At 43.2% G+C, this 12,728-nt stretch overlaps 1 protein-coding gene across 3 annotated transcripts in view; it reads left to right on the top strand.

Moving 5' to 3' along the window:
* Positions 1-12,728, top strand: part of CDADC1 (cytidine and dCMP deaminase domain containing 1) — an 84,394-nt gene that overhangs the window by 63,660 nt on the left and 8,006 nt on the right. For 2 of the 3 annotated variants that reach the window (XM_059684591.1, XM_059684593.1), the window contains exons 8-9: positions 2,197-2,257; positions 3,864-3,991. In XM_059684591.1, coding sequence (XP_059540574.1) covers positions 2,197-2,257; positions 3,864-3,976 — 174 coding nt within the window. In that variant the 3' untranslated portion in view covers positions 3,977-3,991. Of the gene's footprint in view, positions 1-2,196; positions 2,258-3,863; positions 3,992-12,728 lie in introns of those variants that run through there. The other variant, XM_059684590.1, reaches the window with a different exon arrangement.

Raw genomic sequence — 12,728 nt, 5'->3', positions numbered from 1 at the left:
GCCCCACGCAGCCTGATGTTTAGTCGTTTGGTCGTCCCTCACTAACCCCCCTGCCAGCCTCTTTGCCCCACACAGCCTGCTGTTCAGTGGTTTGGTCGTCCCTCACAAACCCCCCTGCTGGCCTTGTCGCCCCAAGCAGCCTGCTGTTTGCTCTTTACTGTTACTATGACAGTGTCCCAGACAATTTGCATATTCCTCTATTACTAGTATAGACTAGAGGCCCAGTGCACAAAAATTTGTGCACTCACGGGGGAGGGCGGTCCCTCAGCCTGGCCTGTGCTCTCTCACAGTCTGGGACCCCTCGGGAGATAACGACCTGCTGGCTTAGGCCTGCTCCTGGGTGGCAGAGGGCAGGCCCAATCCCTAGGTGCAGCCCCTGGTCGGGATCAGAGCAGGGCTGATTGGGGAGTTGGGGCGCCGCCCCCTGTCATGCACAGACCAGGGCAATCAGGAGGTTGTGATGCCACCCTCAGTCACGCTCAGGGTAGGGCCGATTGGGGGGTTGGGGCACCGCCCCCTGTCACACTCAAGGCAGGGTCAGTGGGGAGTTTGCGGCGCCACCCCCTGTCACGCACAGAGCAGGGCCAATCGGGGTTGGGGCACTGCCCCCTGTCACTCACAGAGCAGGGCCCATCAGAGGGGTTGGGGCTCTGTACCCTGTCACGCACAGAGCAGGGCCCATCAGGGGGTTGGGGCGCCACCCTCTATCACCCACACTGCAGAAACAATCAGGGGGTATGGTCGCCGCCACTCTCACACTCAGGGCAGGGCCAATGGGGAGGTTATGGCTCTACCCCGTCACACACAGAGCAGGGCCCGTTGTGGGGGGGAGGGTTGGGGGCGCCGCACCCTGTCACACACAGCCGCAGGGCAATCAGGGGGTTGCGGAGCTCCCCCCTATCAGGCACAGAGCAGGGCTGATCAGGGGGTTGGGGCACCTTCCCTTGGCACGAACAGAGAAGGGAGGATAGGGAGGTTGTGGCCCCGCCCCCTGTCACACACAGAGCCGCAGGGCGATCAGGGGTTTTGGGAAATGCCCCCTGTCACACTGATCCCGGTGCTGGGAGGCCTCGCGGCTCTGCTGATCCCAGGGCTGGGAGGCATATTACCCTTTTACTATATAGGGTAGAGGCCTGGTGCATGGGTGGGTGCCGTCTGGTTTGCCCTGAAGGGTGTCCTGGATCAGGGTGGGGGTCCCCACTGGGGTGCCTGGCCAGCCTGGATGAGGGGATGATGGCTGTTTGCAGCTGGTCACACACCCTTCAGGGCGGGGGTCCCCACTGGGGTGCCTGGCCAGTCTGGGTGAGGGGCTGAGGGCTGTTTTCAGGCTAGGGGTGACTGAAGCTCCCAACCGCTCCTTTTTTTCTTTTTTCTTTTTTTATTCTGGGCCAGCTTTAGCTTTGAGGCTTGGCTCCAGCTCTTAGGACTCCGTTGCTGAAAGTAGGTTTCTGGCCTTTGCTTACAATGTTGCGATCCTGCTGGCTGAAGCCCAGCAGACTAAAGCAGGTTTCAGGGGTTTTGTTTAGCTTCTATATTTGTTACATAGTTGCTTAGAGTTGCAGCTCAGAGGCCTGCAGCGGCAGGCAGGGAAAGTTGGAGTCGTCCGTCACTGAAGCAAGCAAGGCTCATGTTAGCTTCAAGCTGCCTGGCTGCCGGCTGCCATCTTGGCTGGCAGTTAATTTGCATATCTCGCCGATTAGCCAATGGGAAGGGTAGCGGTCGTACGCCAATTGCCATGTTTCTCTTTTATTAGATAGGATGTTATAACTATATTAAAAGGCAAGATAATCTTGGCCATATTTTCATTTTTAATATTTGGGCCTTCTCTAGCTATTATAAGATCAGAAGGACCTGAAGATAGAGTATGAGGTGGTGGAAATTCTATAGTTTTTGCGGACCCAGATTCTAATTCTATTGCTGCCTTTAGTTAGTGTGTAACCCTGGGCAAGTCACTACACTTTTCTGGTGTTCCATTTTCTTACCTATAAAATGAAAGTAAAGACTCTTTAAAGTTCATTTCTTCTTTAAGAATATTGGTTTTGATCCCAGAAGTCATATCATTCAGGAATTCAAGTTCTTCAGGGTCATTAGGGCTTTGTTTTTAAAATTGTTTTGATATTTGAGAGTAGGGTGTTAAAATACTATTTATTAAATCCTTCTTAAACATATAAATAAAATGTTTGTGCCCTTTTGCAGTGGCAGCTGAATCCAGCAGGAACTTGTGTTCTTGAACGAAATGAGCCTGAAAGCAGAGAGAGTAAGTATTTATAAGTCCTTTTTGAGGTTAACTTTATTGCTGAGAAGAAATAATGCATTGTGAATTTTAATGAAATTGTTGGAAATTGTTGTAGTCTTAGAAAGAGGATACTCTTTTTCCAGGTTCAGTTTGCTCACAAGCATTTGTTTACCATATACTAGGTGTGATGGAAAGTGCTAGCTAGTAATTAGTCCTGCATAATCTGCAGTTTAATATAAATAATCATATACAAATTGATTTCATAAATTGAATTTATATGAAATAGTAAACAACAGTGTTCTTCCATACCAAAACAAAAGCTTTTTGGATGGTTTGACAGGAAAACTGCATATAAGTAATACAGCTGGATCTAGGGCCAAATTATGAGGATGTATGAATTCTTATTAGAGTAAAGCCACATTTGCTCAGATTTGTCAGAGACTAGAAATGTTCTGGGTATTTGCATATTCTAATTAACTATCAGTCATCACACCTACCATAAATGAATTGTTAGTCTTCAAAGCTTTATTATTGGCATACTGACACAGATATTTTGAAAGTAATAGAATCTTTGGGAGATTTACAATTCCTTAGGCACATTAATTTTAAACATTAGTTATTGGTGTACAATATTATTTTTAAATACTAGCTATGCTAGCTTGTTGATTGTTTGTATTCTAGGTAAGTGGAAGTTTATAAGGTAAAGTTTTCTTGATAATAACAATGATTTGATTATCCTGAAAAATCGGGAAATATAAATATCTTTATGAAAATAATTTCTATGTAAATATCTTGATTTTCTTTGTTCTGAATTAACTTTATTTTATTCTAATAGTAATCTTGAAAAAAATACATATTTATGCTTCAGCTTTCTTTTTTAAAATTTATCAGGAAAAATAAGTAAAAGAGAAAAAAAAGATATACCCAGTGTGTGACAAAAGTAGGTTTACAGTTGTGTGTACGTGAAACAGTTTATTCTTGTATTATTATTTATTAATTATTGTATTTTCCATATGAACAACTAAAAACCTACTTTTGCCCCACCCATCATATATGTGGATCTGATTAAAGAGTGTATATTCAATAACAGTGCTTGAGGTGATCAGTTAATAATTTCCTGTTATTAGAGAAAGGACTCAAAAAGCCTTAACTGTAAAAAGATGAATTAATTTATCTATGATAAAATTAAGAATATATGTTCATCAAAAGATACATTGAAAGAGGACAAAGGCAAGCCATGGAATAAGAGAAGATATTTACCACTTATCATCAACAAAGGACTTGTGTCCAGGATTTATTGTTTCCAGATCATTAAGGAAAAGGAAGATATGCTGTGGTTAGAAGTCCCAAGACTGGGCGGAGGGTTCGTGATTAGGAGAAAACAAGAGAAAGGCATCTGGCTGCTGGCAGTGTTTTATTTATTGACGGGATGATGGTTAAATGTATGTTTGCTTTGTGACAGTTCATTGAACTGTTAAGTTCATGTTTTGTATGTATTTTTTAAGAAGTGTTTTATATCAACAAATAATATCCCTGTCGCCCTAGCCAGCTTGGCTCAGTGGATAGAGCATTGGCCCGTGGAATGAAGGGTCCCCAGTTCTATTCATACCGTGTACCTTGTTTGCAGGCTCCATCCCCGCCCCTGGTCCAGGCGCTTCCGGGAGGCAACCAATCAATGTGTCTCTTTCACATCAGTGTTTCCCTCTCTCTGTCTCTCCCCCTTCCTGCCACTCTCTCTAAAAATAAATGGGGAAAATATCATCGGGTAAGGATTAACAATAATAATAATAACAACAATAATAAATAAAAATAAATAATATCCCTGTCTTTCTCAATGTTATAACAGCTCTATTGATATAATTCACACACCGTAAATTTGCCCCTTGAAAATATAAAATTCAATGGTTTTCAGTGTATTCATAGAGTTGTGCAACCTCACCACAACCTAATTTCAGAACATTTTCATCATCTCAAAAATAAAACCTTTCCATTTGTATTCACTCCCATTTTCACTCCCCCTATCTCCAGGCAACCACTAATCTACTTTGTTTTTTGAAATCATCTATTCTGACCATTTCATATAAGTAGATTGCTTTCTAACTTTGGAATCAGCTGAGAAACAGACACAGGACTTGAACAGATGAAAATCAAAACACCAATTTTATTGCAAGACTGAGGCTTGGACTCTCCCAAATCAGGGTTTATGGTATTTTGTCCTTCCTTACTCTCCGACCTACCCACCCCAACCAAGTCTAGACCTTGAAAAAGTACTCAGGGAGAGTCTGTCCAGCTTCGAGGAGACTTGCTGATTTATACCCTCTCAGATCCAGCAGCAGAGACAAAAGAGAAGGGAGGCAGGAAGTGTGAGCAATTACTTCCAATCTGTATAACTGAACTCAAATAACCCATAACATTCTTTTTAAGAAATCACAGGGCATTGAAGAAAATAAGGGAAATATCCAGGTACTCCTGTTTCCTTGGGGGGAAATAGAAATAAGAGGAACAGTTTAATAGAATTAAATAGCAACAGTCAGCAAACACGAAGCCAGGTTACCTTGAGGACAAATGTCCATATAAGTTGGGATCTTGAGAATAAGTATGTCTAGGGCCTGCCGCAGTGGAGAACTAAGCCTGAGGCTCCCACATGAAGCTGGGCGTCCTCCAGGGAAGCTGGAAGGCTCCCGCTCAGGGACACCTCCTGGCAGAAGCAAATGCAAATTTTCTCAGAAGGAAAGTGATCCCAACGCAGGCCTACAGGATATAATAACGTATGAGCTCATAATTTAAAAATAACCATACATAGTGGGAAATATGCCACCATGAGTAAGAGTGAACAGAAATAACAAACAGCATAGACTCCCAAGGATTTTATGTTTTGGAGTTATGAAATAGAGGCTATAAAATGTTTAGGAAGTAAAATATGCTATTTAAAAAAGCACAGAACAAGCAATTATAAAAAATGAACAGGCAGATTTGGAAAGAATCAGAATTTAGAAAAATAAAAATATACTTGTTAAAAAAACTCAGTGGCTGAGTTAAAGCACTGTTTATTAATGGCATGCTATTGGTTTTTTGAGTGGCACAGTCTTTATGGGATACTGACCCATGAGTGGTGGAACATTTAGCATCCCTGACAGAGATGGCAATGCACATCACAGGATAAGAACCGACTATTCAATTTATAATGCTGAAAAAATGGTAATCCATGTAGAAAAACAATATTGGGTTCTTGCTTTACATGATATAAAAATCAATTATAAAAATATTAAAAACTTAAGTAGAAAAGGTAATTTTAAGATCAAGGGTTTCTGTTTTAGAACAGTTTTCAGTTCACAGAAAAATTCAGGGGAAGAAACAGAGAGTCCCATATACCACTTACCCCTACGCATGAATGGCTTCCCCCATTATCCAGATCTTCCCCAGAGTGGTACATTTGTTGCAATTGATGAACCAACTTTGACATATCATAATCACCCAAAGTCCGTGTTTACATGATAAATTCACTCGTGATGTACATTTTATGGGTTTGGATAAATATATAATGACATGTATGTATCATTATGGCATCATACAGAGTATTTTCACTGCCCTAAAAATCTTCTGTGTTCTACTTATTTTTCCTGCACCCTCTCTTCAACCCTTGTCAACCACTTTTTTTTTTAGCCATAGTTTTGCCTTTTCCAGTATGTCATATAGTTAGATCATACAGTATGTCACCTTTTCAGAATGGCTACTGTCTTAGTAATATGCATTTACGGTTCCTCCATGTCTTTTCATGGCTTTATAGCTCATTTCTTTTTAGTGCTGAATACGATTACATTGTCTGATGTACATAGTTTATTTATGTATTCACCTACTGAAGGACATCTTGATTACTTCCAAATAATTTCAGTTATGAATGAAGCTGCTGTAAGCATCTGTGTACATTTTTTTGTGTGGACATATTTTCACTTCTTTTGGATACATACTAAAGAGCATGGCTGCTGGATCATATGGTAAAGAGTATGTCTAGTTTTGTAATAAACTGCCAAACTGTCTTACAAAGTGGCTGTATCATTTTGCACTCCCGCCAGCAATGAACATGACTTCCTATTGCTCCACATCCTCTCAGCATTTGGTGTTGTTAGTGTTCTGGATTTTGGCCATTCAAATAGGTGTACAGTGCTATCTTGTTCTTTTAAATGAACTGGTGGTAGACTGCCCAGTATTTTTAATAGCATTTCTTAAGGCATTGGGCTAATTGTAAGCACTCAGTCCATGCTAGGCACATGTTAGTAGGTAGGTCTTTTTATTTATTTATTTTAATCCTTACTCAGGGACTTTTTAAATTGATTTTGAGAGAGAGAGAGAGAGAGAGAGAGAGAGAGAGAGAGAGAGAGAGAGAGAGAGAGAAACAGAAACATTAATCAGTTGCCTCCTGTATGAGCCAAGACAGGGGATCAAATCCAAAACCTAGGTATGTTCCCGGACCAGGAATCAAACCTACCACCTTTTTTAGTATATGGGACCATGCTCCAACCACCTGAGCCACCCATCCAGGGCAGTATCTTATTTTAATTTGCATTTCCCTGATGACATTTGATGTGGTACATCCTTTCATATGCTTATTTTCCATCTGCATATCTCAATTGCATATTGACTTTTGAATATTCACCTTGTATCCTCCAACCTTGATGTAAATCACTTATTAGTTCCAGGAGGTATTTTTTTTTCAATTCTTTTGGATTATGTGAACAAAGATCTTTAATTCTTTCCTTCCCAAGCTGTATTCCTTTCCTTGTCTTGTGGGATATAGCTAGAATTTCCACTCTGATGGAGAAGGAGTGGTGAGAGAGGAGGATATTCTGGCCTTGTACCTGATTGTGTTGGAAAGCTCAGAGTGCCTCACCATTAAGTATGATGTTATTTGTAGTTACTATTTTTATTTCTGTTTTTTGTTAACACCCAAGGAAATTTTTTTTAAAATCTTCATTGTTGAGAATATTATACATGTTCCCCTTTCCCCCCCATAACCCTCCTCTACCCGGTTCGCGCCCCACCCCAGGCCTTTACCACCCTGTTGTCTGTATCCATAGGTAATGCATATATGCATGTATGATCTTTGTTTAACCCCTTCCACCACTGCCCTTCCCCCTTCCCTCTGAGAGTCATCAGTCTGTTCCATGTATCCATGCCTCTGGTTCTATTTTATTCATCTGTTTATTTTGTTCATTAGATTTATTGTTCATTTATTTTGATTTTTAGATTCAATTGTTGATATGTATTTATTGCCATTTTATTCCTATTTTTTATCTTTTTCTCCTCCTCCTCCTCCTCCTCCTCCTTGTCCTCCTCCTCCTCCTCCTTTGTCTTCTTAAAGAACACCCTTCAGTTGCTCTGATTGGGTATTTTTTTGCTTCTTCATACTCCAAACCATTGATTTGATTCTTGGAATCCTCTACTGTTGAATTTCTGTACATTATTCTCTATTTTAGTTAGTGTATGCTTAATTTCTGACTGGTTCTTTTTCTTTTTTCTTTTTCTTTTTTTTTTAAATATATTTTATTGATTTTTTACAGAGAGGAAGGGAGAGAGATAGAGAGTTAGAAACATCGATGAGAGAGAAACATCGATCAGCTGCCTCCTGCACATCTCCTACTAGGGATATGCCCGCAACCCAGGTACATGCCCTTGACCGGAATCGAACCTGGGACTTTTCAGTCCGCAGGCCGACGCTCTATCCACTGAGCCAAACCGGTTTCGGCGACTGGTTCTTTTTCATGTCTGACATTCTCACTAAGATCCTTGAAAGTCTCACTGTCCCTTGAGGCTCTCATTAAATCCCTTGAAGTTCTCATTAAGCAACCTTGTAACCATTGTTTTGGACTCTGTATCCAGTAGTTTACCTGCTTGCGTTGCTTTCATTTGTGACATGTTTCTTTGTCTCTGCATTTTGGCTGCTTCCCTGTGTTTGTTTTTAAGTATTAGGTGGAGCTGCTATGTGTTCTGGAGTAAGTAGAGTGGCCTTGTGTAGTAGGTGTCCTGTAGGGTCCAGTGACTCAGCCTCCCCAGTCACCTGAGCTGAGCACTGTAGGTGCACTCCTGTGTGGGCTGTGTGCACAGTCTTGTTGTAGTTGCTATTGGCATCACTGGGAGGAATTGATCTCCAGGCCCGTTGGCTATGAGGACCAGCTGTGTCTACAAGGGAGGTGCTGCTGTGCAGGGGATACTTCTATGGAGCAGGACTTGCTTCAGTAGGGCTTAGGTGTGCACTGAATCTGCCCCTTGGGTGTGTCACTTGTGGGTGAGTAGAGTTGTAATCTGCTATGGTCTGAAGCTGTCTGGGGCCTCCCAGGACATGCAAAGTCAGCCACTGCCTGGGGCCACCTGGCAGGAGCTACAGAGAGATCTGCAGAGGGCTGCTACTTGTATTGGGCTAGGAAGTGCCCGGGTGAGGCCAAGCTGTGAAGCAAGGCAGGCTGGTGCTAGTGCCAGGTTTTGGGCCTCTAATTGATAGGTTTGGGCCATGCTGACACCAACTGCTATTTGTTCGAGAGATTTTTAGGAAAGTCTAAAGCCTGAGCCAGGACAGGCCATTCATATGGAAAAGCTGCTGCAAACAGCTTAGGTGGGGCTGCAAATTGGATGGGGTGGGTTCTCAGGGAATCACCTTGGCAAAGTGAACACTGTTAGCCAGGCTGATGGAAACTCAGATATGGCTGCCAGTCAGTTCTGAGGCAGGGGAGGTCCCAGTACAGGAACAATGACCCCTGTGAGCACCCACATCAACAAGCTAAAAAAACAAAAATCATATGATCATATGAATAGATACAGAAAAGCATTTGACAAAAATTCAACACCAAAGAGTCATGATAAAAACTCTCAGTAAATTAAGAATAATGAATATCTACAGCTCTGGCCAGTGTACTTCAGTGGTTAGAGTGTCAGTCTGAAGGGTCACGGGTTCGATTCCCGGTCAAGGGCATGTACTGTGTTATAGGTTCGATTCCTGGTCCCAATGGGGGCGCATGTAGGAGGCAACCAATCCATGGGTCTCTCTGATATTGATGTTTCTTTCTCTCTCTCCCCCTCTCTCTCCCTTCCACTCTCTTTAAAAATCTATGGGAAAAAATTTTGTCGGTTCCTTTTTTTTATGTGGTTTTTTAAAAAATAAATCTTTATTGTTCAGATTATGACAGTTGTTCCTATTTTTCTCTCCATAGCTCCCCTCCACCCAGTTCCCACCCCACCCCCTGGCCTTACCCTCCCCCACTGTCCTCGTCCTAGGTGCACAGTTTTTATCCAGTCTCTTCCTACACCCCCCACACTCCCTTCCCCCCGAGAATTGTCAGTCCACTCCCTTTCTATGCCCCTGATTCTATTATATTCACCAGTTTATTCTGTTCATCAGATTCTTTATTCACTTGATTTTTAGATTCATTTGTTGATAGATATGCATTTATTGTCACTTTGTTGTTCATAATTTTTACCTTTACCTTTTTCTTCTTCCTCTTCTTAAAGAATACCCTTCAGCATTTCATATAATACTGGTTTGGCGGTGATGAACTCCTTGAGCTTTTTCTTATCTGTGAAGCCCTTTATCTGACCTTCAATTCTAAATGATAGCTTTGCTGGGTAGAGTAATCTTGATTGTAGGTACTTGCTATTCATCACTTTGAATATTTCTTGCCATTCTCTTCTGACCTGCATAGTTTCTGTTGAGAAATCAACTGACAGTCATATGGATACTCCCTTGTAGGTAACTAACTCTTTTTCTCTTGCTTCTTTTAATATCCTCTCTTTGTCTTTTGCCCTTAGCATTTTAATTATGATGTGTCTTGGTGTGGTCCTCTTCGGATTCCTTTTGTTTAGGGTTCTCTGCGCTTCCTGGACTTGTAAGTCTATTTCTTTCACCAGGTAGAGGAAGTTTTCATTCATTATTTCTTCAAATAGGTTTTCAATATCTTGCTCTCTCTCTTCCTCTGGCACCCGCATAATTCAGATGTTGGTATGCTTGAAGCTGTCCCAGAGGCTCCTTACACTATCTTCGTATTTTTGGATTCTTTTTTCTGGTTGGGTGATTTTTTGCTTCTTCGTATTTCAAATCATGCCTTGATTCTTGGGATCCTCTAGTCTACTGTTTTATCTCTGTATATTATTCTTTATTTCAGTCAGTGTATGCTTAATTTCTAATTGGTCCTTTGTCATATCCTTAAGGGTCTCACTAAATTTATTGGCGGTTTCTAGAAAATTCTTGAAAAACCTTAAAAGTGTGGTTTTGAATTCTATATCCAGTCATTTGCTTTCCTCCATTTCTGTCATTTATAACCTGTTTCTTTGTCTCCGCATTTTGGCTGCTTCCCTGTGTTGACAGAGTGGCTTTGTGTGCTAGGCATCCTATAGGGACCAGTGGCTCAGCCTCCTTAATTACCTGAGGTGGACACTCTTGGTGCACCCCTTTGTGGGCTTTGTGCACAGTCTTGTTGTAGTTAAGCCTTGATTGTTGTTGGTATCACTGGGAGGAATTGACCTCCAGGACAATTGGCTGTGAGGACCAGTTGTGTCTACAATGGGAGAACTTCTGTGTTGGAAACACCCTTATGGGGCAGGACTTCAGTGGGGCTTTGGTGCTCACTGAGTCTGCCCCCTGAGTGTGTCTCTTATGGATGTGAAGAGTTGTAATCTGGATGGTCTCACTCTAACCACTGGGTACACTGGCTCTTGGCTCTCTAAGGAGGTGCAAATTCAGCCACTGCCTGAGGCCACCCAGCAGGAGCTACAGAGAGATCTGCAGATTCCTCCTCTTTGTTTGGTGTTTGGAGGTGCCCGATGAGGCCCAGCTGTGAAGCAATGCAGGCTGCTGTCAAGCCTTGGGCCTTCTTTTGGAAGCTCTGGGGCTCTCTGTCCCAGCTGCAGTTGGTTACGTTTTAGATTGCAAAAGGCCAGGCCCATTCATATGCAAAAGCCTCTGTGCACAGCTTGGGTGGGGTTGTAAATTGGGTGGGGCAGGGTTTCAGGCAATCACCAGGGCGGAGCAAACTGCAATGGCTGCCCGTCAGCCCTGCCCCGAAGAGGTCCCCAGGTCTCTGTGTCCTGCGGCCTGTGCAGGAACAATGATCGCTGCAAACACCTCTGAGAGAAAGCCGCCCTCGTGTTCTGGCCCGATTCCAGACAGTCCAATTTCTCCCTGTATGAGTCTGGGTCCCCAAAGTCTCTCCCGGAACTGGAGTTCAAAGCAGTTGGGAGCTCGTCTCTCCCTCCCGATTGAAAAAGACAACAGCATACCCAGTTGCCAGCCCATTTCCGCACGCGCCTCCCTACCTCCGCACTTTACTTCCGCACCTTCTCCCAGTCTCAGTGTGCTTTTCTCTTTCCTTCTAGTTGTATAACTTGCACTCAGCCAGCCTTCCCATGGTTCTGAATGATACCCGTTTTGTCTTTTAATTGTAGTTTTGATGTGGTTGTGCGAGGCAGCAAGTTCAGGTGTTAACCTATGCCACCATCTTGATTCCTCAATTTTGTCGGTTCTTAGTGAGCATGTTACAGACATGAACCAAGATGGTGGCATAGGTAAACACCTGTACTTGCCACCTCCCACAACCACATAAAAATTACAACTAAAATACAGAACAACCATCATTCAGAACTGCCTGAAATTTGGCTGAATGGAAGTCCTACAACTAGAGAAGGAAAGAAAGCACAGTGAGACTGGTAGGAGGGGTGGAGGTGCAGAACAGGCTGGTCTGTTCTTTTTTTAATCGGGGGGATATCTCATCTGCAGAGACCTCCCATGAGAAGCAAGGGATCCCAGCCCTACATCAGACCGCCAGCCCAGGGTCCCAGAGGTGGGAAGAGAAATCCCTGTAACTTTGGGCTGTAAAAACCAGTGAGGATTGTGGCTGAGTGACATGGAGGCTCCTGGAGACCCAGCAGTTCCCCTTAGAAGGCTGGCACATGAACTTACATGATCCCACTTCCTCTGAGCTCCAACACTGGGATGACAGCTTTGGGAGATCCAGGGACACACAGGGAGGAACTGGATTGCCTGGCATCAACTTGGGGGTGGCTAAAAGAGAATGCCTGAATTTCCAGCCATCTTTCCCTGGCAGACAATAACCCTGCTGCTTTTCACAGCCAGATGTTATGTGGGTACCTTCCTCAGTTCTGGTGCTCTCTGCTGGGGGGCTCAGCTTGGGGATTAGATCCCAGAATTCTCAGTGGCAACCCCCCACAGCTGAGATATCCCTCTGGAACTTCAGTTGCTGTGGGAACCCGGCCAGCCCTTTCACACCTCTGCCCCACCTACTGGTCTCTGTGCGGTATCCACTTTTGGTCCTCGGTTATTAGGGTTCTTTCCAGCGTGTCTTCTCATTATTCAGGAAGTTTTTCTGTATTTTATTGTAATTCTGGTTTGGTCCTGGAAGCATCTCCGTGTAGCATCCACTTACTCCGCTGCCATTTTTAATTTCCTCTGCAATTCTATTAATTTTGCCTCCTGTAAGTTTAATACTAT

This window comes from Myotis daubentonii, chromosome 2 (assembly GCF_963259705.1).
Source record: "Myotis daubentonii chromosome 2, mMyoDau2.1, whole genome shotgun sequence".
In the NCBI taxonomy this organism is placed as follows: Eukaryota; Metazoa; Chordata; class Mammalia; order Chiroptera; family Vespertilionidae; genus Myotis; species Myotis daubentonii.
Note: the sequence above shows the minus strand (reverse complement) of the source record. Positions and strands in the feature narration are given on the sequence as shown.